This window comes from Prionailurus viverrinus, chromosome D4, assembly GCF_022837055.1.
Source record: "Prionailurus viverrinus isolate Anna chromosome D4, UM_Priviv_1.0, whole genome shotgun sequence".
NCBI classification, from domain to species: domain Eukaryota; kingdom Metazoa; phylum Chordata; class Mammalia; order Carnivora; family Felidae; genus Prionailurus; species Prionailurus viverrinus.
Genome location: NC_062573.1, coordinates 76,228,183 through 76,252,988, shown reverse-complemented (window position 1 = coordinate 76,252,988; position 24,806 = coordinate 76,228,183). Strand labels below are relative to the sequence as shown.

Below are 24,806 nucleotides of genomic sequence, written 5' to 3'. Positions count from 1 at the left end.
TATGAGTCAAATACTGCTGTCTTGCATGTTTTGGGAGTCTGCAAGTACGTTGTTGCTTCCTGGGAATGACTTAATATACTCCGCGTAGAAGATGTTTGTGTTTGGGGATTTATTTTGGGGTGAAACTTTTTGCTTCCTTATTCTGCAGAAATCTTTATTCTTATATCTAGGTTCTTCAGTTACAGGAAACAGTTTTTGACATGTTCTTTTCTTCCTCTCAGAGTTTTGAATGGCAAGTACTACTGTAGCATGTATGAATGTTTACTTTTATGGCTTGGGGTTTTTATCAGACAGCTCCCATAATTATGGGCTAAGTTTGAATAATCTGGGGTGTTGACTTGGGGTAGATAGACATGGGAGCCCTGTACCCCACTGCTCCCCCAGAGCTAGCTGATCTCTCCCTCACCTTCCTTCCATACACCTCTCAAATTATTGCCACCACCCTGTCTTTCCCGCCTCCGGTGGAAGTGATCACATTTTCTTCTGCTCTTTCACTTTGCAAAGTCTGGGCTTAAAAAATATTTGGTATAAGGTCCCTGTCCAGGAATTGGGTACACCTTGATGTTCACTCATATGCACCTACCCTATTTTTTATTTTATTTTTTTAAATGTTTATTTATTTTTGAGGGAGATTGGCATGAGCAGGGGAGGGGCAGAGATAGAGGAAGACAGAAGCGGACTCTGTCCTGACAGCAGAGAGCCTAATGTGGGGCTTGAACTCATAAACTGTGAGATCATGACCTGAGCCGAAGTTGGATGCTTAACCAACTGAGCCACCCAGGCGTTCCTGCCCCCCTGTTTCTGAACTTGTGAAGCATTTGGTGCAGGTGCAGGAATTACAGATCTAAATCATAAAGCCTGGTAGTAAAACACATACCCAGGAGCCCATCATGCACATCCATGGAGCCTCATGGAGATGGACAGAAAGTCCTTTCTCACTGTGCCTCATCCCTGGCTCATTTCATCCTGTAGTTTGTGGTTTTCATTCCCTTGCTTTTTCGTTTTTTTCTTCTTCATAGTTTTACCACACACATGCATATGCATCCCTAAGGAAAAAATTAGTTTTGCTTGCTTTTTCTTTATTGTGGTAAAAAAAAACAAAAACCCGCAGAACATAAAACTGAGCATCTTAACCATTCTTAAGTGCACAGTGCCATAGTATTGAATATATTCACGTTGTTGTGAAACACTGCTTTCTGAACTATATCAAAGTGATATCAGGCTCTGCACATTCTTCTAGATGTTTTTCACTCAGTGTTTTATTTGAGTTGCATCTGTGTTGTGGTATGTGTGGCTCTAGTTTGTTTTTACTACTGTAGAATATCGTATTTTAATAATATATTATGATTTACTTGTCCATTCTGCTCTTGATATTAATTTGGGTTGTTTCCAGGTTTTGGCTGTTGAGAATGTTGCTGTGAATACTCTTTGTGTGTGTCCTTGTCACATATTCATACATTTCTCTTGGGCCTCTGCCCAGGAGAGAAATCACTGCGTCATGGAATACGTGTATCTTTGGCTCTGATCCCATGTAGGTAAAGCTCCTCAAGGCTAAGCAACGGCTGAATACTGACAGCAATTCTGGGATCTGTACACAGCCCGGCACAGGTTGGGTGGGGCCCAAGCCGAGTGGCCCAGTTTGAAATGAATGAGCTGAAGCCCTCAACTAAGCTGCTGTAAGCTGGCAGCCTGTCCCCTGGGGGATGTACCAGGAGAGGATACTCTGAGGACTGTGTGACCGTGAGGGGTGCTCTCTGTTTCCCAAAAGGTGTTTATAGAGATGAGGCGGGAAGACACTCAGTGATTTTCTTTTTGGGCACACCTGTTGTAAACACTCCGCAGGCTCTGGTGGTTTTTATTCACCAGTGTATCCCGAGTGCCACAAATCACAGGCTTGGCACATAGTGGGTACTTAATAAATGTCTTTGAATGAATGAATAAATGAGGGAGTGAATGAATGAAGGGGCTTCTCTGAGACCTTCATAAAAAGTCCCAGTTCTGTGGACTAAATACACAGTTATGGTATATTTTAATAGCTTTCAAAAGAAATATTAAAATGTATTTTTACTTCAGGTTCCTCGTCTTTAAAAAATAAGATTTTAAATTCATCACTTGGTGTAACAGAACATATGTTCTTTTAAATACTATGTTTAAATAGTTAATAGTTTATGTCCCAACGCATTACCAATCCTAGGTAAAGAAGCCACTTACAGTCTGATCAGTTCATACAAGTTGGTGAGATCTTTGGGCACGCGTCAAGGTCTGATTGATTAAGAATTTCAGTCAGTCCTGGGGCGCCTGGGTGGCTCAGCCGGTTAAGCATTCGACTTCAGCTCAGGTCATGATTTCATGGTCCGTGGGCTTGAGGCCCATGTCGGGCTCTGTGCTGACAGCTCAGAGCCTGGAGCCTGCTTCGGATTCAGTGTCTCCTCTCTCTCTGCCCTTCCCCTGCTTGCACTTTGTCTCTGTCTCTCGCTCTCAAAAATAAACGTTTAAAATAAGTTTTAAAAATTTAATTCAGTCCTGTTGGGGTGGCAGTGGTAGGAATAGGGGTTTAATTCTCTTTCTGATAAATCTAATTTAAATTACCCCTGTGGGCAGCACAGGGGTAGATTAGATAGTATAATCTCATTATGGAATAGTGAATTTCAAAAGCCAGGTTCATTCTACCTTGGGCAATATTTTAAAAATAAAGTTTTGTGGCAACTCACTTATTTGGCTAAATGATAAAAATTTTTAAATCCAAAACCTTTATTTTTTATTCAATTTTAGTTTTTTTTTTTTTTTTAACATTTATTTATTTCTGAGAGAAAGAGGCAGAGCATGAGCTGGAAGGGGGTAGAGAGAGAGAAGAAGACACAGAATTGGAAGCAGGCTCCAGGCTCTGAACTGTCAGCAAAGAGCCTGAACAGGGCTTGAGCCCAGGAGCGGTGAGATCGTGACCTGAGCTGAAGTTGGCCGCTTAACTGACTGAGCCACCCAGGCGCCCCTAAATCCAAAACTTTCAAAAGAGAACTTGTTTTTTTTATTTTTAAAATAAAAAATGTATTCTAAAAGTAATGTACTCATATAAAAATATTCTCTTCCATACCACAGCTCCTGGGGAAATTTTAACATTTTTTGGTATTTATTCTTCCCATCTCTTCCATGTATGGTTATATAAATACATATATTTATGACAATAAGAATGGAAACAGTGATGTTTTGTATATGGATTTCTCCCTATAGACATTTGACTATGATCTATATATGTAACCAATCTCCTATTGTTGGACATTTTAATTACCTATTAAAAATTACACTCAGCTATAAAAAAACTTATATGTTTACCTTAGTGTACTTGTGCAGATAATCCTGTAAAATAAATTGCTAGAAGTGTAACTGAATGATCAAGGGGTAATCAGATTTTACATTTTGATACTTATTGTAATATGCCCCCTGAAAGGTTTTTTATTTTTAATGTTTTTAATGTTTGTTTGTTTATTAAAATTTTTTAAACGTTTGTCTATTGTTGAGAGACAACAGACACAGAGTGTGAGCAGGGGGAGGGGTAAAGAGAGAGGGAGACACAGAATCTGAAGCAGGCTCCAGGCTCTGAGCTCCAGGCTGTCAGCACAGAGCCCTACTCAGGACTCAAACTCACAAACCATGAGATCATGACCTGAGCCAAAGCCGGACGCTTAAACGACTGAGCCACCCAGGCACCCCATAACGTTTATTTATTTTTGAGAGAGAGAGAGAGAGAGAGAGAGAGAGAGCGAGCGCGCGCGCGCGCGAGCAAGCTTGAGTGTGGGAGGGGCAGAGAGAGAGACACACACAGAATTGGAAGCAGACTCCAGGCTCCCAGCTGTCAGCCCAGAGCCCGATGCGGGACTTGAACTCACAAGCCATGAGATCATGACCTGAGCTGAAGTTGGACGCTCAACCAACTGAGCCACCCAGGCACTCCTTCCCCTGAAAGGTTTATACCAATTTATATTCCCACCCTTCCCACCAAGAGCGGATGGACCTGAAAATATAAAGCCAATTAGTTGTTCTTCTCTTTAATTGAAAATGTAGTAATCATGATAAGGAAACTTAAAAAATTGATGGCAGTTAAGTAATTATTTTCAGTGCCTATGCATTTCATTGTGTTGATTCATTTAACCCAAATATCACTCCATTTTTGGACATTTGTGCTCTCTCCCACCCCAGAGCAATGCCCATTCCTAGGGGTGATTGTTATGGTATTGGTTAGTTATTTCCTGATAGTTTTTATTTAAATTTTTTTTTTACTTTCTATAATTTATTTATTTTTTATAATTTACCCAGGTCAGTTAGCACATGGTGCAACAATGATTTCAGGAGTAGATTCCTTAATGTCCCTTACCCATTTAGCCCATCCCCCCTCCCACAACCCCTCCAGTAACCCTTTGTTCTCCATATTTAAGAGTCTCTTATGTTTTGTCCCTCTCCCTGTTTTTACATCATTTTTGCTTCCCTTCCCTTAACGTTCATCTGTTTTGTACCTTAAAGTCCTCCTATGAATGAAGTCATATGATACTTGTCTTTCTCTAATTTCGCTTAGCATAATACCCTCTAGTTCCATCCACATAGTTGCAATCCTGATGATTTTTAGAAGAGTGTTCTGGAGAAGGTCTTGTGTGATGTTTCTTCTTTTTTTTTTCATTTAAATTTTACTTGGTTAACATACAGCGCACTATTGGCTTCAGAAGAATTCAGTGATTCATCACTTGCATACAACACCCAGTGCTCATCCCAACAAATGCCCTCCTTAGTCCCCATCATCTAGCCTCTCTCCCACCCACCTCCCTCCATCAACCCATAGGTGTTCTCTATCATTAAGAGTCTTCCTGTGGTTTGTTTCCTTCTCTTCTTCTCCCCACCCCCTTCCCATATGTTCATCTGTTTTGTTTCTTAAATTCTACATTTGAGTGAAATCATATAGTATTTGTCTTTCTCTGATTGACTTACTTCACCTAGCATAATACATTCTAGCTCCATCCGTATCCTTGCAAGTGGCAAGATTTCATTCTTTTTGAAGGCTGAGTAATATTCCATTACACACACATACACACACACACACACACACACACATACACACACATACACCCCACATCTCTATCCATTCATCAGCTGATGGACATTTGGGCTCTCTCCATAGTTTGGCTATTGTTGATAATGGGTGCTATAAAGTTTGGGGCACATGTACCCCCTTCAAATCTGTATTTTTATATCCTTTGGGTAAATACCTAATAGTGCAACTGCTGGATTGTAGGGTAGTTCTATTTTTAGTTTCTTGAGGAACCTCCATACTGTTCTCCAGAGCAGCTACACCAGTTTGCATTCCCACCAACAGTGATGTTTTCTCCTAATGTGTAGGGATATAGCTATATTGAAAGAGGAATTGGCATCTGTATTTATTTTACCACAACTTCCAGGTTAATTCACCCTGTTGAAATTTGCGAGCTTTGAGGTAGAGTCAAGTGTAAGAAGATGAACTTGGGGGGCATGCATGCTAGTAAAGTCATTTCTAGTTGGTAGGTGATTGGTTAAGGCCACATTGAAACCTGAAGGTATCAGGGCATTAGGAGGTGTTCTGTGGAAATGGAAAGAGAGGATCGAGATAATTCTAATCAACCAGGTTTCTGCTTACTATTTCCTTTTAAGAAAACTTTTTTTAAAATAGAAAACTTTATTAAAATCTTGGAAAACTTGCATTATACTGGCACACGTTGTAAATGCCGTTTTAAACACAGACTGCAACATTCCAGAGAGGAATGGTGGTGATAAAGCCCACCTAGCACACTAGACCTTATCGGCACTCAAGTTCCCAACCTGACCACCTCAAGGGTGCTGTCGAAGAGGCAGAGGGCCACTGACTGTAACAGAAAATTTCCTTTAAGAAAACTTTTAAGTAGTAGAAATCAGTGCTTTAACCACATTAACAAGTGATAAATAGACAGTGTACCCACTTCTTGGTTCATTGAAAAGAAAACCTTTTTGAGTGCCTACTCTGTGCACCCACTGCTGTTCTAGGAGAAAAGGGACGAAATGGAGTGAGTGAGATACAAAAATCTTACCTGAAAATCCACTTCCATTTTCTTTCAATTGATAAACAGTGGTCGGGGCGCCTGGGTGGCTCAGTTGGTTAAGTGTCCCACTTTGGCTCAGGTCATGATCTCACTGCTCGTGAGTTCAAGCCCCACATTAGGCTCTATGCTGACAGCTCGGAGCCTAGAGCCTGCTTCAGATTCTGTCTCCCTCTTTCTGTCCCTCCCCTACTCATACTCTGTCTCTCTCTCAAAAGTAAATAAAATATTTTAATTAAAAAGAAAAAACAGTGGTCATGGTGAACAAACTTTTGTCACCATGTCAAAAGTCTTTGTCAAAAAGACGTATGGTCTTTTTGAATGTATACCTGTTTCAATGTGTTGTGCCTTCATTTAACCTAAACATAACCCCATTTTGGATGCTGATACCCATCCCTCCCCAGACCCCTGTCCTGCCACCATAGCGCCTGGTTGTAGGTGTGCTGGTAGCATGCATCCTAGTTCTTGCCTGTTCCACGACCATTTGTATTTTCTTTTTAACTCTAGACGTGGTTTTTTTATTCTAGTTTTTAATCTAATAACTCTGATCTCTTGGAGCCAGATGGTATTAGCCATGGAAATGTCCTTTTAAAAGTGAGTACATAGTGGGAGGGTGAGCTAAGGGATTAGGACTTCCTCTCAATTTGACTAATCAGTTAGAGCTACTCAAGAGTAGGCTGGTTTACCTTCTGTACAAACAAAATTGCCTTTTCCTAAGCCCCTCTGCCAAAGGGAACAGATGATCTGCTCCAGTAGATCGGTTGATAGACTTGCCTTTTATGTTAAGCTGTGTTTTTCTCCCCAGTCAAGAGAGTTTGTTAACTGGGTAAAAAAGAAGCACATCATCTAGACATTTTTCAGTTCTTTACTCTCTCTCATATTAGTATCAGTGCAGGAATGGCAAATTTGATTTGAAAAAATTTTAATGTAAAACAACTAGTTTTCTTAAAATTATTTTAGTTTGTATATAAATACAGTAAGGCCTCTTATTTACGTATTTCTTTGTGTCCTTAGGTTTTAGACAGTCTCTTATTAAAAGACATAGAGCTTGATGGACCTTCTTGTTTTTAAAAAAATTTTTTAAACTTTATTTATTTTGAGAGAGAAAGCAAGCAGGGGAAGGGCAGAGAGAGAGAGAGAGAGAGAGAGAGAGAGAGAGAGAGAAAATCCAAAGCAGGCTCCATGCTGTCAGCTCAGAGCCCGATGCGGGGCTTCAATTTATGAACTGTGAGATCACGACCTAAGCTGAAACCAAGAGTTGGACGCTTAAGCGACTGAGCCACCCAGGCCTCCCTGGACCTTCTTGTTTGATTGTGATTACTCTTCTATATTCTTTCTATATTCTAGTTTGCATTTTACATTTGTGCTGTTTTTGTTTTTGTTTTTTCTAAGTTTCCCCTTTTGCCTCCTTTGCCTTGTTTTGGATTGACTTGTTTTGTTGTTTTGTTTTTTACCTCTGCTATGTTGGAAGTTATGTACTGTCAGTATTCCTATCGTGGTTACCCCAGAAAATTTAACATGTAGATTTGACTCAGTGAAGTTTAAAATTAATCAGCAGTTTAACTCTGCTCCTGAATAAAACATTTAGAGTAATCTAATTATGTTCAAGTCTTCTGGATTTACATGTGTGTTGTTTATACTTTGGCTCTGTCTTATTTGTATTAAGTCTAACAGGTTATACATTATTATAGTTGCATACAGCCAATACGTGCTCAGGCTTACTCATGTTCCTTCTTGTGTTTTGGGTCTTCCTTCTGGGATTATTTTCCTTCTTTCTCAAATATCCTTTGGAAATTGTTTTATTGCTTGTCTAGGGTACTAATCTGTCTCAGTTTTTATGTGTTCAAAAAATGTCTTTTATACCCTCTAAATCAACATGTATTGTGTTAAAAATATTCTGTTAATTTTGGGCTTCCATCATTGCTGTTTAGAAGTCAGCTGTTACTCGGATTGTTCTTTTGTAGGTAATCTCTCCGGTCTAGACTGTTCTCAAGTCTTTATGTATTTTTTTCTGCCTTGAAATTACCATGTATTTAAAAGTGTTTTTTCCCCATCTCTACCACCCCCCCCCCATTTACTCTGCTTTTGATGTTTTGGGCTTCCTGAACCTGAAAAATCTTTAATTCTGGAAGAGTCATTATCTCTTTGAGTACTGCATCTCTCCTGTACCCTTTCAGCATCTTGTTCAGGAAATCTAACCAGATACATTGTAAATAAGACTTCCTTGGTCTTAACTTTTCTTTCAGGATGTCTCACTTTTTAAATGTTTATTGCTGTGTTCTGGATAATTTCTTCACATCTGTCTTCCAATTAATTACTCTTTTCAGGTGTGTACAGTATGTGGCTCACTCCACTGTTTATCTCAATTATATATTTTTATTTCTAAAATTTTTGTTTGCCTTTTTTCAGATTTCCTTGGTCATTTTTGATGTTCCCTTGTCCTTTCATTACATTTCCAATTTCCCCCCCTTTTTTTTTTTTTTTAATTTTTTTTTTCAACATTTATTTATTTTTTGGGACAGAGAGAGACAGAGCATGAACGGGGGAGGGGCAGAGAGAGAGGGAGACACAGAATCGGAAACAGGCTCCAGGCTCTGAGCCATCAGCCCTGAGCCCTACGCGGGGCTCGAACTCACAGACCGCGAGATCGTGACCTGGCTGAAGTCGGACGCTTAACCGACTGCGCCACCCAGGCGCCCCAACCCAATTTCCCCTTTTAATTTCTTATGATAAACATACATGTTATATCCACTTCTTTGAGTCTGTGATTGATATTCCCAGCATTTATAGTCTTTGGTCCCGCAGTTTCCTGTTTTAACTCTCACTCATGGTGACCCGCTTTGTGTGTGTGCGTTCAAATTGTCAACTTCCGTTCCTCAGATACTCATCTGGGGGATTCTCTGAAACCTGTGTTTAGTATATTCCTTGGAGCGAATTTGCATTTGCCTCTGTGTCCCAGGGTGGTGCTCCCTTGCCTAGCCACTTTTAGCAGGTTTTGAGGAGATGTGGTACCATCTGTAATAAGAATTTTAGTCTCAAACCTGTGTGAGTACAGGTCTGTTGGTAGGAATTCTCCAGGGAGATAGTTTTAGTCATTTCCGCTCTACCCAGAGCCAAGGAACATGCCCCTGCCATCTCCATCTGCCCGATGGAGTCTTTCCCCTACTACATCCACTCCCATCTAATCTCCCCCCTGTTTGGGTCCTACAGCTTCTCTCTCTTCCCAGCCTTCTGTTGGAATGCCGCTTCGATACTGGTTTATCTCTCTGGCTTTGAGCTTTCTTGGCATTTCTAGCCTTGAAGGATTTCTCCTCAAAGGCAGCCTGCATTTAATGGATTTATTATTAGTATTTTTAAACTGATAACCACTATTTTCAGGCTTTTCTGGACATTTATTTTGGAGTACTGTCAGAAAGGAAGCCCCCATCTATTTATGCAGGCATTTTCATCTTTCACACTCAGCAGTAACCCATGGAGAAATGGCACTCTCTGACAAGGCCAGGGATTCCTTTAGACATTAAAAATGCATAAGATTTGCCTAAGAGGTCATCTTTGACAGGAGGAGGGGAGAGTGACTTAAAAAAAAGGAAATAAGTATCTGTTTAAAACTCTAGATTTCTTTTTAAGGGATTTTATAATGACTGATTTGGAGTAGTGGTAATAAAAAAGTTCAACACTTAATATTTCAATTTTTTAGGGTCTATCTCTTACTATGTATTTCATTACTTTCCATTTGTTAAGACTACCATTTGATTGAAGGAGTGTTTGAAAACAGGTAACATAATGTTCCTAAAAAATATCAACTCCTTTTAGTGTGTAGAATGTGTAAGCTGGACTTTATATAAAGACATCTTGAATTACAGCTTTATTTCTAGCATTGAAATGTTTGTGGTTTAAACAAATTGGTTTTGCTGTTTGAAAACAGGCCCCAGGCATGGAAGAACTGATATGGGAACAGTACACTGTGACCCTACAAAAGGTGAGTGCTGCACAGTTCATACGTGCTACAGTCATGTTCTCAAGCTCACGGGTCATGGATCCTATTCACTTTCAGCCACAGTGTTCCCCCCCTTAAGGTGGATGATGCATTGTAGCTGGCAGTAATTACTGCATTATCAAGATTTGCATGCTATTATATTTTTTGGTTAAGGCCTGTGTAATAGAAAATTATAGAGGTTACTTAGTGTATTCACCTATCACCAGACAGAACAGGTTATGAAGAAAGAGAAAAGGATGTTGAGGTAGCTTCTACAACTTCTATCATTTTTATTATGACGTATTAAGTTCAAACTAAATTTTGAAACATTGGTTTGACAGAAGACATGGGTTATATTTCTTATCCCACTCATGATTAAAGGAGTTTGTTTTTTTTTAAGTTTATTTATTTTGAGAGAGACTGAGACAGCATGAGAGGGGGGAGGGCAGAGAGAGGGGGAGAGAGAGAGAATCCCAAGCAGGCTCCACGCTGCCAGTACAGAGCCCGATACAGAGCTCGAATCCACGAAGCTGCGAGACCATGACCTGAGCCGAAACCAAGAGCTGGACGATTAACCGACTGAGTCACCCAGGTGCCCCTGTCCAACTCATGATTATATCAGGAGGCGCCGAGTTAATCAGATTTTTTAAAATCCTGCCCTCCTTCCCCATGGGACTGAAAGACAACGTAAACCAGATAGAAAGGTATTTCACTTAATTTTTATGGCTTAATTTTTACGGTTGTTTCATGGGATTGCTCCTCTTGATTAAATGAGGTAATGCAGATGGCCTCTAGTACATGGAGTCCAGCACATAATGATTGCTTCATAAGTGTTAGTTCTAGTCCCTTTTACTCTCCTGACAGCAGATTCGAGGTGGGCATGATAGGTGTTAGCCCCACTTGAAACCAGCACAGCCACCAACAGTCTGTAAGTGATTTGTGTGCGGCTGGGCTGACCCGAGAAGCACTTGTGGTCCTGGGGTCTTATTCCATCAGCTGCCCTGGTCAGCATCTCTGTGACTTTTGTGGGCTCTGCTGGTCTTAGTCCTGCTCTGAATCCCTCCAGGCTCTGGATTGTAAGTTCCTAGAGGAGTTGTATGTTCCTCAGAGGGAGAGTTTTCCTTTAACCCTTAGAACTGTGAATTTTTCAAATCCTGACTTTAGTGAAAAGTTAGTTCCTGAAAAAATGAATTAGTCCTGGTTGAAAAACACCCACGTCAGTGCTTAGGAGCTGAAACTTCCGGAGTTAAGTAACATGACATGGTTTCTTGGGATGAGTGCTTTCTCCCCTTGGGTCTTACTTCTCAACTCTGGTCGTCTTCTGACTCTTCTCTGCACCCTTCCACCAGCATTTCACATACCCCTTGAGTCGTGGGCCTCAAAGTGGCAACGATGAGAGACATTTTAAGTCTGGTATAGAGGACGGAGCTACCTCTGCATAAACCTACTACTAGGTGATGGTGCTGCCCAGTCCAAGGCCATGTAATCATGGGACAATCGCCTAGCCTGTTTTGTGTTGGTCATTGTCACCAGTTGGCATAGTGGGTCCTATGTAGGAAAATGGGTCAAGACTTTCTTGTATTCTTGGAGTACATTTTTACGTAAACAGACCCTGATTTACAGTTATAGTCACATGCCCATATCATCTGCATGAAACTTTGGGAGCGTAGCTTTTTTAAACACTGAAATGAAAGGGTTATTTATGTATTATCCAGGTTCACTGTTTTACATTTCTAGACCAATTGTGAATGTAATTAGTCTGTATTTTCTGTCTTATATGTACACAGGAGTTTAATGTTTTGCTCTCTCATAACACCTTAAAACTGCTTATCTTCATATCTTATCTTTAAAATCCATTTACTTCTTTTTTCACCCTATTAAAATGAAACCACCAGTTCACCTAACTTGGAAGTTAAAGTCATACTTTAAAAATAGGGTTTTCAGCACAGATTCAGTTGTGACTGAAACTCAGGCCAGGATATGAGAACAGGTATGATTGCTGATTTGAATAGCATATCCCTGTTTGGACAGAAGATGTTATTTCCCATGCCAGCCCCTAGTGATAACGCCAGGCTGTTTTATCAGTCTTTTCCAGCTTTCACAAGACTGTTCCTTTTAGATAAGGATTTCCCTTTATAAACTTGTCAGCTAATCATGATGGTGCCTTATTTTGTCATTTGTGTCTGTGAGCCCTCTGCTCTTGAGCTGTCTCTGGTTATTGGTTTGACCTTTATTTTACTGAGTGCTTGTAATAAATCCCAAAAGCCACTTACAGAAGGATTTTTATTATTTTAATTTTTCTCTTAACTCCAATGAACAGGATTCCAAAAGAGGATTTGGAATAGCAGTGTCCGGAGGCAGAGACAATCCCCACTTTGAAAATGGAGAAACATCAATCGTCATTTCTGATGTGCTCCCCGGGGGGCCCGCTGATGGGCTGCTTCAGTGAGTGTCCTTGCACCCCAGCCCCTGCCCGCCCCACTGGTTGCTCCTAGACAGGGTATGCACTTAAAAAAACAAAACAAAACAAAACAAAAAAACCAAACTTGCATATATATATATATATATATATATATATATATATATACAAGAATTGAGACCATAACATATCATGCTTTAACAATCCCTAAACCTTTAGAGGAAGGAGAGCAGTCATTTCCACAGGAAAAGAGTAATAACTATCATAACTATCATTCCTAGGCTTAGGAATCATTTCTGAATGTGGAGTACAAAATCAGCATGCTCTCCTCCCGGCCCCTAGCAACCCAACCAACACTTTATACTTATTTTACCTTCTATTCATTAAGGATTTAATGAGGATACTTTGGCTTAATGATGATCTGATTTGTGTGGTTTTTTTTGTTTTGTTTTGTTTTTTGAGAGAGAGAGTGCACACACAAGCAAGGGAGGGGTGGGGGGGGGAGAGAGGGAAGGAGGTGGGGAGAGAGAGAGAGAGAGAGAGAGGGAGGGAGGGAGGGAGGGAGGGAGGGAGAGAATCTTAAGCAGGCTCCACGCTTAGCGTAGAGCCCAATATGGGGCTCGATCTCACGACTTTGAGATCGTGACCTGAGCCGAAATCAAGAGTCGGCCACTTTACTGACTGACGTACCCAGGCACCCCAATGATGCTCTGACTTATAAGAGGGATGTGGAAACTGGGAAAACTTACTACATGAAAACACAGGTATTCCAAATGCCAGCCTTCTTTTCTGAAGAGATCATGCCATTTTTAAAAGAAACATATCTGAGTTCCCTCAGGACAGTTTCTTGGGTCAGAATCTAAAATTAATTATATGACTGTCTTGGCCAGAGAGCTCAAAAGTTTAGGATTTATTGGCATATCAAGTCTGTATATTCGTATCTAAGTAGTCTTTCATACAGAGAGCAGTGTAGGATTTAAAAAGTGATTTTGGGGATGAGGTAAGTAAGAGGGTTCTAATGACCTCAATATTTCCTTAATAACCTCAGGCAAACTCCTGGCCTCCTCCCCTCCATAAAAACACAGGTGGATATAAACCTGCTCTGGGGGCTATCTTTAGACTTCCTGAAGCCCACCATGCACCGCGGGCAGGGAGGGCCTAATGCAGAAGTTCCTTTTGTGCCTAGACCTTGCCACTGCCTAGTGCCTCCTGGAGGGACCCTTTGGTATTGGTCCCCCACTGGCTTCCCATAGACAATGTCAAAAGTGGGCTGAGAGGCTTGTGGGTTCCTTCCTGGGAAGAGTTCAGATTGAGTTGACCGATTCGGCCTCAGGAGTCGTCACTGAGCCTTTTAGTAAGCATTTTGGGTCAATTTGTTGCTTTTATGTGTTCCCAAATAAACGATTTACAGTGAATAGATGGGAGTTTTTCACGTCTTCTTTTTATTTTTTGTTTGCAGAGAAAATGACAGGGTGGTCATGGTTAATGGCACCCCCATGGAGGATGTGCTCCATTCATTTGCTGTTCAGCAGCTGAGAAAAAGTGGGAAGATTGCCGCCATTGTAAGCTCTGGGTTTGCTTTCAGCTTGTCTCCGTAGCATCTTGTTTTGTATGATCAGAAGAAAATTACCACTTGCTTTTAAACACTTGACAGAATTTAGGGGCTGCTACTTCTTGCTGCCCTGCTTTGGGGTGATGTTATGGATGATGTAAATATGTAAGTAGTCTCTCCCTGCCTTTTCCTCATGCTGCTAACTTCCAATGACTCTGGTATCTGAGTGAGTTTGCCTTAGGAACCAGGCTGGACAATCCTAAGAGAATTCCCTAGATTGAGAACACTTGTAAAACAGTATTAATTTGGAAAATAAATTTCTGCTCAAAAACCCTTTTGTAAAGGCCCACACAAGATCTGTTATATCTTTTTTTAATTATTATTATTTTTTTTAGTGTTTTTATTTATTTTTGAAGGAGAGAGAGAGAGAGAGACAGAGCCTGAGCCGGGGAGGAGCAGAGAGAGAGGGAGACACAGAATTCGAAGCAGGCTCCAGGCTCTGAGCTGTCAGCACAGAGCCCGATGCGGGGCTCGAACTCACGAGCCGTGAGATCATGACCTGAGCTGAAGCCAGACACTCAACCGACTGAGCCACCCAGGCGCCCCTAGATCTGCTGTATCTTAATAAACTACAGTTTCTTAGGAGATACTGGCAGTCTGTAGCATTCATTCATTTGCTCAGTCATTCATCAGCAAACGCTGGGTGAGCAGCAGCTATGAAGGTGCCACCTGAGCCTGGAGCAGGGCTGTGCTTCAGGGAGTGCCTACTCGAGCCAGGCAAGTGGACACACGAAGCCAGAAGTGGAATATGGTGTGTTTAAGGACAGTGCTAGGGAGATGTACTGGGTATGTGGTATTTAATTTTTTTCCCAACTTCATATTATGAAATTTTTAAGCAAAAAGAAAAGTTCTAAGATTAGTGTAATGAACACTTCTATATCTTCTACAGTTTTGTTTTTTTTTTCTTAATGTTTATTCTGAGAGAGAGAGAGTGTGCACACAGATATGAGCAGGGGAGGGACAGGAGAATCCCAATCGGGCTCTGCCTGTCACAGAGCTGCTCTCAGCGCAGAGCCAGGAGAGGGGCTGGATCTCACAAACCGTGAGATCCTGACCTGAGTTGAAATCAAGAGTCAGACGCTTAACTGCTTAAACGCTGAGCCACCCAGGCACCCCTCTTTTACAGTGTTAATATTCTGCCATCTTCACTTGAGTTTTTCTTTTTTAAAATGTTTATTTATTTATTTTGAGAGTGGGGGCACCCGCGTGTGAGTGGGGGAGGGGCAGAGAGACAGAATCCCAAGCAGGCTTCAGGCCCACAACCATGGGATCATGACCTGCGCTGAAATCAAGAATTGGACGCTTAACTGACTGAGTCACCCACGTGCCCCACTTGATTTTTCTTTCTCTCTCTCTTTTCCTTTTAAGTTTATTTTGAGAGAGCGCAAGTTGGGGAGGGACAAAGAGAAGGGGACACAGGACCTGAAGCAGGCTCTGTGTTGACACCGGACAGCCTGACCTGGGGCTCAAACTTCATGACCTGAATTGAAATCCAATGCTTAACCACCGGAGCCACCCAGGCACCCCTCCACTTGATGTTTTTATGTATATAAACACGTATTTTCAGTAAACCATCTGAAGGAAAGCTGCAGATACGACAGTGTCAATCCTACTTACTTCAGCATGCATCTCCTAAATAAGGACATTGTTTTACATAACTATAACACTATGAGGAAATTAATGACTTTAAAGTATCATCTAATACCCAGTCCATATCCCAAGATGTTTTCAATAGACTTTTCTTCCCCATCCAGGATTCCAATCAGGGCTCAGGCATTGCATTTGGTCATCAATCTCTTCAATGCCTTTTAATCTAGAAGGGTCCTTCTTTCTCTCTGCCCTCTCACTATGCTGTCCCCTCCCGCTCCATTACTGACACTGACTTTTGAATGAATTAGGCAGTTTTATCCAGAATGTTTCAATTTCTGGATTTTCATGTTCATAACTTAGTGATTTAAAGTCCCTTGATGCTATTCAGAACACTGAGTAGAAGCAGATTTTAGAGGCCCTGTGTTCAGAGTTATACTCATGGTCTTATTACACTCAAGGCTTAGTGAGTTGGCAGGGACAGAGTTTTACTGAAAGGAGAAGCAGGGCTGGGCTCTTAACCCTGCATTCTCTGTAGCTGTGCTTGTCCTGCATCCCGCCCTGCGTTTGCTTGAATGACAGGTGGTCAAGAGGCCCCGGAAGGTCCAGCTGGCCCCACCCCAGGGCAGCCCGTCTGTCGGCGAGGATGACCGCGCTTTTGACGTGATGGACGAGTTCGACGGCAGAAGTGCCCGCAGCGGGTACAGCGAGAGGAGCCGGCGCAGCAGCCACGGTGCGCGCAGCCGCAGCTGGGAGGACAGTCCGGAGAGGGGGCGGCCCCACGAGAGGGCACGGAGTCCGGAGCGCGAGCGCAGTCGCGGCCGCAGCCTGGAACGTGGTTTGGACCACGACGACTATGGGCGGGGCCGAGAGCGCAGTCGCGGCCGCAGCCTGGAGCGCGGTTTGGACCACGACGACTATGGGCGGGCCCGGGAGCGCAGCCGCGGCCGGAGCACAGACCGGGCCTACGACCGAGCTTACGACCGAGCCTACAGCCCGGAGGAGGAGTACGGCCGCAGGGCCCAGCCCGATGCCCGATACGCGGCGTCCCGGAGCCGCAGCCGCGAGCACTTGCACTCCTGCAGCCCCAGCCCTGAGCTGAGGGGGCGGCCGGACTCGGACAGGCCCATCGGGGTTCTTCTGGTGAAAAGCAAAGCAAATGAAGGTAGGCATGCTTGCTGAAGAAGAGCACTATTACAACAGCTAACTCTTACGTGGCACTTACCGTGTGCCAAGCACTGACCCAGATGCTTTGTGCCAGCTGGCTCATTTCTTCCTCGTAACCACCGCATGTGGGAGTTACTTACATCTGCGTTATGTAGACAAGGAGACTGAGGCACAGAAAAGTTCATTAACTTGCACAAAGCTGTGTCACCAATGGCAGAGCCAGGCTGCAGAAATGTGGCTTTAAACTCCTAGGCCAGGGGTTCTCAAAGCAGCCTATGCACCACCTGGACACTCGCAGTAAATGCAGATTCTCAGGCCCCAGCCCAGCCCCGCAGAGTTGAAACACGGAGAGAGACCACAGAGTCTGTGTGTTAACAAGCTCTCCTGGTGAGCCTGGTGCAGCTTGAGTGGTGAAACCATGAGAGTAAATCAGACTGTAGCTGATCTTGAGCGTTTGCTCTGTGCCAGGCCTGCGCTGAATAAATAACTCTTAGTCTTCACCAGAGCCCTGTGTGGTAGGTAGGAGACTTCACTCCTGTTGCCCAGTGGGGAGCATCGTGGTGCAGAGAAGTTTTGGTGTGCCCACAGATGAGGAGGGCCCTGGTCCAGCCTGCCTGTCCCACACTGCATTCCTTGGAGCACTTGCACATGGTTCAGCTCATCCAAAACTCACTAAAGCCCCACGTGGCAGTTAGAGAAGCCAGCAGTCCCTTAGTTAGGCGAGGATTGGAAACTTCAAGAAGGGAAGCGACTTGCCCACATCTTGAAGCCAGGAAGTGGTGAGCCAGAACACAAATTGCATCTCCTGGAAGTAGATAGATGATCAGAAACAAGTAGGTGGATGAACAAGGCTTTAGAGCCAGTGCGGAGATGTTCCCTGCATTGGTTCTTGGTTCTGACTTTTTAAATTACTTGTCATGTATCTTTTACCTCTGTTTGTTCTTTACTTCTCCTTCCAAGAGGAAGAACAATGAAAAGCACCCAAGAATGCAAAGTTAACTTCTTGCCCTTTAGGTTGGGAGCTGACATTTCACATAGCCTGTCTGATGAGAGGGTTTGTTTTGTTTTTACTTCTAGTGGAGCACAAAGTTGAGTCTAGAACTAGGTGCCCATCGAAATACCTAAAGAATAACACAAGGATGTGAGTAATGTGCTATGCACAGTCCAGTCCCAGAAAACAGAGGAGTGAGTCGAGACTTTCCTATCTCTAAGGAATGCGCATCTTAGGAGGTTTAAGGATTCTACAGAATCTTTACAACCATTGATAATGATATATTAATTTATCAACCTACAAGAATTATAGAGTAAAAACCATCCTGCTCCCAGATTAGAAGATAGACTGGAGAAATTTTGAGAAAGATGACCTGGCATGAGACCTCCCTCAGAGAGGCCTAATATACCTTCTATAGGACTGGTACTCCAGGTTCTTGAGTTACCCAAGGTAGTGCTTTTCAGACTTTTCCTTCTCTTTCTCTTCTTTGCCTCTTTCCCTTTCCTTTCCCTCCTCTTTCCCTTCCACTGCAGAAAGAACCACATCTTACAAACAATCACGGATGCATCTTCATATCAAAAAACTTGAACAAACCTTTCATGGAACAGTACTTATTCTGTGTGATGCATTCTGAGAGGTTCCATTACATTTTAAAATACTGTTCATAACTTACTACATTGATTTCAAGACTCACTAATGAATCTTGAAAAGATCTTGTCTGTAAGAGACGCCTAAGTCATGCCTGGTCTTAGTAATACTATCAAGGATAGAAGGGGCTATGTCCCTTTGTTGAGACAGCATTTTATTCCTCCTAGGCCATTTTGTTACTTAAACTTGGAATTCATTGGGGGAAAAAAATTTCCAATTTTTAAAAGATAATTTTGGTGTTTGTTAGGATTACACAATAATTTGGCTATCACTGGCAAGAGTTGCATAAAAACTAATCTTCAAAGAAATCTAACAGTAGGAAAGACCTATATTTGACTAATAAAAATATCCATTTGAATTGCCCCGTTGCATTTCCTGGGCACCAGATAGCTTTGCTGGTATGTGTCTTAGAAGCTGGTCAACTCATTTTTTTTCTCCATTTAAGAGATGCCCATAATACACCAATAACAACCTATTTGCAACTGTACAGTAAGACTGCAGTTTTTAAGAGGATAGAAGAATTGACACATGAGAAAGGAGTCATCACTCAAGCTGTCATAGCCTTCTTTGCTGGGCTGTGAGGCTGTTTAACCAACAAGGAACTGTCATCCATGAAAGAAGATGCTGTCTTACCCTTATTCTTTCTCATCACCTTCCTAAAGGGGTGGAGATGGACCTTAACTTTTCAATTGTTGTCGTAAGATCTGATGCTAACTCACTGTAAAGCACTTAAAATTTATTTTAGGGGACAAACTGGTAGTTGCCAGAGGGGAAGTGGGGGGGGAAATGGCTGAGATAGGTGAAGGAGATCACTTACCATGTTGGGTACTGAGTAATGTATAAAATTACTGAATCATTATTTTACACCTGAAACTAACAGAACACTGTATGTTAATTATACTTGAAAAAAAAACTTATCTTTAAATCTACTTCATAATTTTTTTAAACGGTAGGAAGTTACTTTGTTTTGAAATTGTAAGATTTTGAGTCCAGAACAATAATAATAATAAATTTGAAGGTGCCTCTTTTTAAAACCTGCTGGGTTGTGGTTCCTAAAACAGCAAAAATTTATCCTTAAATTAGGTATTTTCATAAGTCTAATAAGTAAAATCAGAAGAGTCTGAATAGTACTTAAAATACTTTTCACTGTGCATATTTAGTAAATACAGTGTTTTTTCTTTTCAGAGCAATCCAAAGTTCACAAACCCCCTGAGTACACAGGTTTTACTTCAATACTTTATTGCTTGGCTTGGCTTACTGACCTGTTTTCTTCACACACTGAAATTTCTTCACTGCCAAACCCACACAGCTAAGTCATTACGCATGAAGGGTATACCACTTTCCTTTCTGTAGGCAACTGCACTGTCAGCAGAACATCTTTATTGAGATGTACTGAGTTGGTTTCTTTGGGCCCCATTTTGAAAAGTGTTAATTTTAGAGCAGATACTCATATAGCCTTCACCTAGTTTTTCCATTTGTCAACATTTTGCCACATTTGTTTTCTTTCCCCTTCTTTTCTCCCCTTTCTTCCTTCTCTCTTCCTCTTCCACACCTCTTCTATCTCTCAGTGGTTTTTTGGAACCACTTGAAAGTAAACTGCAAGGGTGACCCCCTTTAGCCCTAAATATTTCAGCAGGTATCTCCCGGGCATAAGAACATTCTCCCATATAACCAAAATGCCATTGTGGGTTCTTTAGAAAATTAACATTAATATCCCTTTTAATATATTGTAGTGCGGTTCATTTTGAAGTTGCTCTAAAATAACGTATCCCCCCCCCCACCTCTGTCCCATACTGGATCCAGGACCTAGTGAAGGTTCATGCGTTGCATTTGGCTTTTATGTCTCTTTCAATCTAGAACAGTCCTTCTGCCTCTTTTGTTTTTTATGTCAATGACTTTTTTGATGAGTCCAGGCTGGTTGTCTGACAGAATGTCCTATGTGCAAAATTAATTTTTCATAAATATTTAAAAATTGACCTAAGAACCAGACTAAGTGTTCTGAACAAGTTGATAAAATATGTGTATGTTTATGTGTTTGTCTTCTAGAGTATGGTCTCCGGCTTGGGAGTCAGATTTTCATAAAGGAAATGACCAGAACTGGTCTGGCAAATAAAGATGGCAACCTGCATGAAGGAGATATAATTCTCAAGGTTGGTGATACAGGGTAGAGAACAACTGAATTCACGTTTATCTTTCTAGCCCAAATTTCCTATTTGAATGCTGATAGAGTGAAACTTTGATGAGATGGGAGTCAATAATAAGACAAAAGCTGGGAAGGGCAGTGGGGTGAGATTTTTATCACAAAAACCAGACATGGAGATTTGTAATAGTGTCATGTTAGTTTTTTAAAAAAAATTCATTGAATGCTTTCTTATTCCCTGTTTATTTAAAGTTTAAGCTCCTATTCCCTAAACTAAGGAAAGATGAGAGGGAGAGTTGGTAGTACATGAATGTTGAATGTTTAATAGTTTCTGTAAACCTCTCCAGTCAGGAAACATGTTCCAGTAGTAAACCAAACCATCGTCTTGAGCTTGGAAGTTAAATAAATTAGCAGAGTAACTTAAGTATACCACAGCTCTCTCATGCCTGTCTTTGAGATCCAGGCATGCAGGGTTATATTTAATTTAAAGGATAATCCATTTTTATTCAGTCATCCTAAAACTCATGTTGTTTGAATAGCTGAGCAAAGAGTTTACACTTTTAGAAGCGCAAAATACAAACTTTCTATTTTGCTGTGAACAGCTGCATCACATGTAACATGACCATTATTCATAAACACAGATAAATGGAACTGTAACTGAGAACATGTCTTTAACGGATGCTCGAAAACTGATAGAAAAGTCAAGAGGAAAACTCCAGCTAGTGGTGTTGAGAGACAGCAGGCAAACACTCATCAACATCCCGTCGTTAAATGACAGCGACTCAGAAATAGAAGGTAAAGAGGGGGAAGCCTGTGAACTTGGCTGGAAACAAGGAAGGCTGTTGCTTTTTCCATTCTCACTGTAGCATAGCCATCCAGCTGGAAGTTAAATTTACAACAAAAGCTTCTGTTTTAAAATTTAATTCGGATAAGTGGTGGTTATTTTCTTACTAAAGTGCTGCTGATACTAGTTTTCCAATATGAAATTCAGGTGGACTTGTGAACTCCCCAGTGGAATCTGTTTTAGGCCACTGAAAAAAAACTTGTTCATAAAAACTATATGTGTGAGTGGCTCAAAGACCTAACCACATCCATTTGTAAATTGTTCAGTCTTGTACTTTCTTGCATATGTTTAAAAAGCGGTATTAATATTTCAAATAAAGGGAAGGTTATATGGAAGATGGCTAAACAGTCAGAATGGCTGAATATTGTGGTATTCATCAATTAGCAATCTGTGTCATCTCTTCTGTCTTAGGAAGCAATACTCACTTCTTAAATCTGAATTACACATGGGGTCACATTTTAACGATGCAAAAACTTACCAATAAAAATAAGTAGGTATGATACTGACTAACCATCTAGTACTGCCTTTGTGCAGAAGAACTTGGAAAATATTAAGTACTCAAGTTTGAAGACAGACATGTTGATTTTTTTTTTAAGTTTATTCATTTTTGAGAGAGAGAGAGAGAGAGAGAGAGAGAGAGAGAGAGAGAGAGTGGGAGAGAGGCAGAGAAAGAAAGGAACACAGAAGCCGAAGCAGGCTCCAGGCTCCCAGCTGTCAGCACAGAGCCTGATGCACGGCTCAAACTCACAAACTGTGAGATCATGACCTGGGCTGAAGTTGGATGGTTAACCAACTGAGCCACCCAGGTGCCCCAGCCATGCTGATTTTTAAAAGAATTACTTTATGAAACCGTACAACTTAGGTTAACTTCCATTATATCAAAAGTCTAATCATTTGGTTACTGCTATAAGTGCAGTGCAGGAAAACAGAGCAGGAGAAATAATCCCAGTATGCTAAGCTTACAGGTTATTTACTTGCTATTTCAAGTGTGATCCTTAGCCCATTGGCTGCATGAGCCTCTGGGAGCTTGCTGGAATCACAGAATCACAGGCCTGATTGTGTGCTAGAATAGCTAGTCTAACAAGATCCCAGGTGATTCATATGCACATTTAAGTTTGAGAAGCACTGCTCTGTGTGGTTAAAAATGAGTGGATACATGTATGATCCAGTAATTGAATTCTGACTCCTCAGTAGCAGCTTTGACGGAAGGTGTAATGAAAGAGGAACATAAAATTCTGAATTTGGCTTCCTCTTTATTAATTAATGTCTTTCCCTTCAAAGGCTCAGATTTGCTTCAAGGGAAGACTGCTAGACTAATAGCACATTTACTCCTGCCTCTTTTCCATTTCTCATATTGGCTTACCCAGAGAATAATATCACTTCTGGTACAGTCTTCAATATCTTAATAAGAAGTCTTTTCTTATTTTTGAAACCAGATATCTCAGAAATAGAGTCAAACCGATCATTTTCTCCAGAGGAGAGACGGCAGCAGTATTCCGATTATGATTATCATTCCTCAAATGAAAAGCTGAAGGAAAGGCCAAAGTAAGATGATGTATACTTTCCTTCACACGCGACACCGTGAACGTACACACATACATTTTACAGATCTGTTGCATTATGAGACATTAACATGATGTGTGCTTAAGTTCAAGAGAGGACATGCAGAACAGATGGTCCAGGATGGGCGCCACACCCACTCCTTTTAAGTCCATGGGGGACGCTGCAGCTGCACTTGGCACAGAGAACAGCAAGGAACCCAAATACCAAGAGGAACCGCCAGGTGAGGCTCCTTGTAAACAGCCGTGTTTGGAAGTATGTGCTTGGTCATTCCAGAGGGTGGCCAGAAGGAGAGAGAAGTTATTAAGAAATCATTCAGATATGTGGAAGAGGCACTCCAGTCTCTTTTAATATTAAAAAAACTTACAAGAATAATAGCCCTTACCATATGCCAACAGATTGGTCACATTTTTTAAATATTTCACTATATTTATGGTCTTTGTGTTTCCCATCTCTGATCCCAACCTGAACTGCTCTGCTCTTAACATTTCTGACACCAGGGGCGCCTGGGTGGGTCAGCTGGTTGGGTGTCCAACGTAGGCTCAGGTCATGATCTCGCAGTTCATGAGTTTGAGCCCCATATTGAGCCTGCTGCTGTCAGCTTGAGCCTGGAACCTGCTTCAGATTCTGTTTCCCCCTCTCTCTCTCTGCCCCTCCCCCATTCTCTCTCTCTCTCTCTCTCTCTCTCTCTCTCTCTCAAAAATAAATAAACATTAACATTTCTGACACCAAACGTGTGGGTTTCTTCCCCTACTCAACTACCAATTCTCAAATTCTCCAGACACCAACTGATCATCCTACAATTCACTTCAGTCCTGGCACTGGCTACCCAGAGTTACGTGCCGACCCCACAGGTTAAGCATTCAGTCCCATAAGATACTTTCGCTGCAGACACCACTGCAATCCCCAGGTGCCCCCTATACTTCTGACCAAATCAGCTCTGAACCAAGGGTTCCCATAACCTCCTCCTCACTCTGGTTTGATCATTTGCTAGACTGGCTTACAGAACTCAGGGAAGCACTTTACTTCCTATTACCGGTTTTTATACGACAGAGGAACAGCCAAATGGAAGCAAGCTATACCGTATAGGGTGAGGGGCACAGAGCTGCCAGGTGCTCTCCAGGCGTACCACCCTTCCCAGTATCTCAGTGTGTTCACTGACCCTAAAGCACTCCAAACTCCATAGTTTATGGATTTTACGGAGGCTCTGTCATGTGCGTGATCAGTTATTAACTCAGTCTCTAACCCCTGTCCCCTCCTAGATGATGGGGAGGTAGGCTGAAAGTTCTAAGCTTCTAATCATGGGTTGCTCTGTCTGGTGACCAGCCCCATCTTGAGGCTATCGAGGAGTTACCTCTTTAGAGACAGAGATAGAGGAAATTCTAAGGGATGTAGGACTTATGTCAGGAACTGAAGGCAAAGAGGGAAGAGAGAAGATTGTCCTGGCACCCGTATCACTCCGGAAATTACAGGGATTTTAGGAGCTCTGTATTAGGAACTGGGGGCAGAGACTAAATGTGTGTGTGTGTGTATATATATATATATATATATATATATATGTGTGTGTGTGTGTGTATACATATACATATATATACATTTAGTCTCATATATATATATATATATATATATATATATATATATATTTGCTTTATTTCCTTTATTTTTATTTTGAGAGAGACAGAGAGAGCATGAGCAGGGGAGGGGCAGAGAGGGAGAGAGAGGATCCCAAGCTCTCAGGGCTCATGACTCAGGGCTCGAACTCATGAAATT

The 24,806-nt window shown here is 41.7% G+C and overlaps 1 protein-coding gene across 6 annotated transcripts in view; it reads left to right on the top strand.

Annotated features, from left to right (window-relative positions):
* The window catches only part of TJP2 (tight junction protein 2), a 145,769-nt gene that overhangs the window by 79,168 nt on the left and 41,795 nt on the right, over nt 1-24,806 (top strand). For 5 of the 6 annotated variants that reach the window (XM_047830284.1, XM_047830288.1, XM_047830285.1 and 2 more), the window contains 8 exons: nt 10,018-10,071; nt 12,389-12,513; nt 13,947-14,049; nt 16,269-16,851; nt 20,539-20,642; nt 21,274-21,427; nt 22,913-23,021; nt 23,126-23,259. In XM_047830284.1, coding sequence (XP_047686240.1) covers nt 10,018-10,071; nt 12,389-12,513; nt 13,947-14,049; nt 16,269-16,851; nt 20,539-20,642; nt 21,274-21,427; nt 22,913-23,021; nt 23,126-23,259 — 1,366 coding nt within the window. Of the gene's footprint in view, nt 1-10,017; nt 10,072-12,388; nt 12,569-13,946; nt 14,050-16,268; nt 16,852-20,538; nt 20,643-21,273; nt 21,428-22,912; nt 23,022-23,125; nt 23,260-24,806 lie in introns of those variants that run through there. The other variant, XM_047830287.1, reaches the window with a different exon arrangement.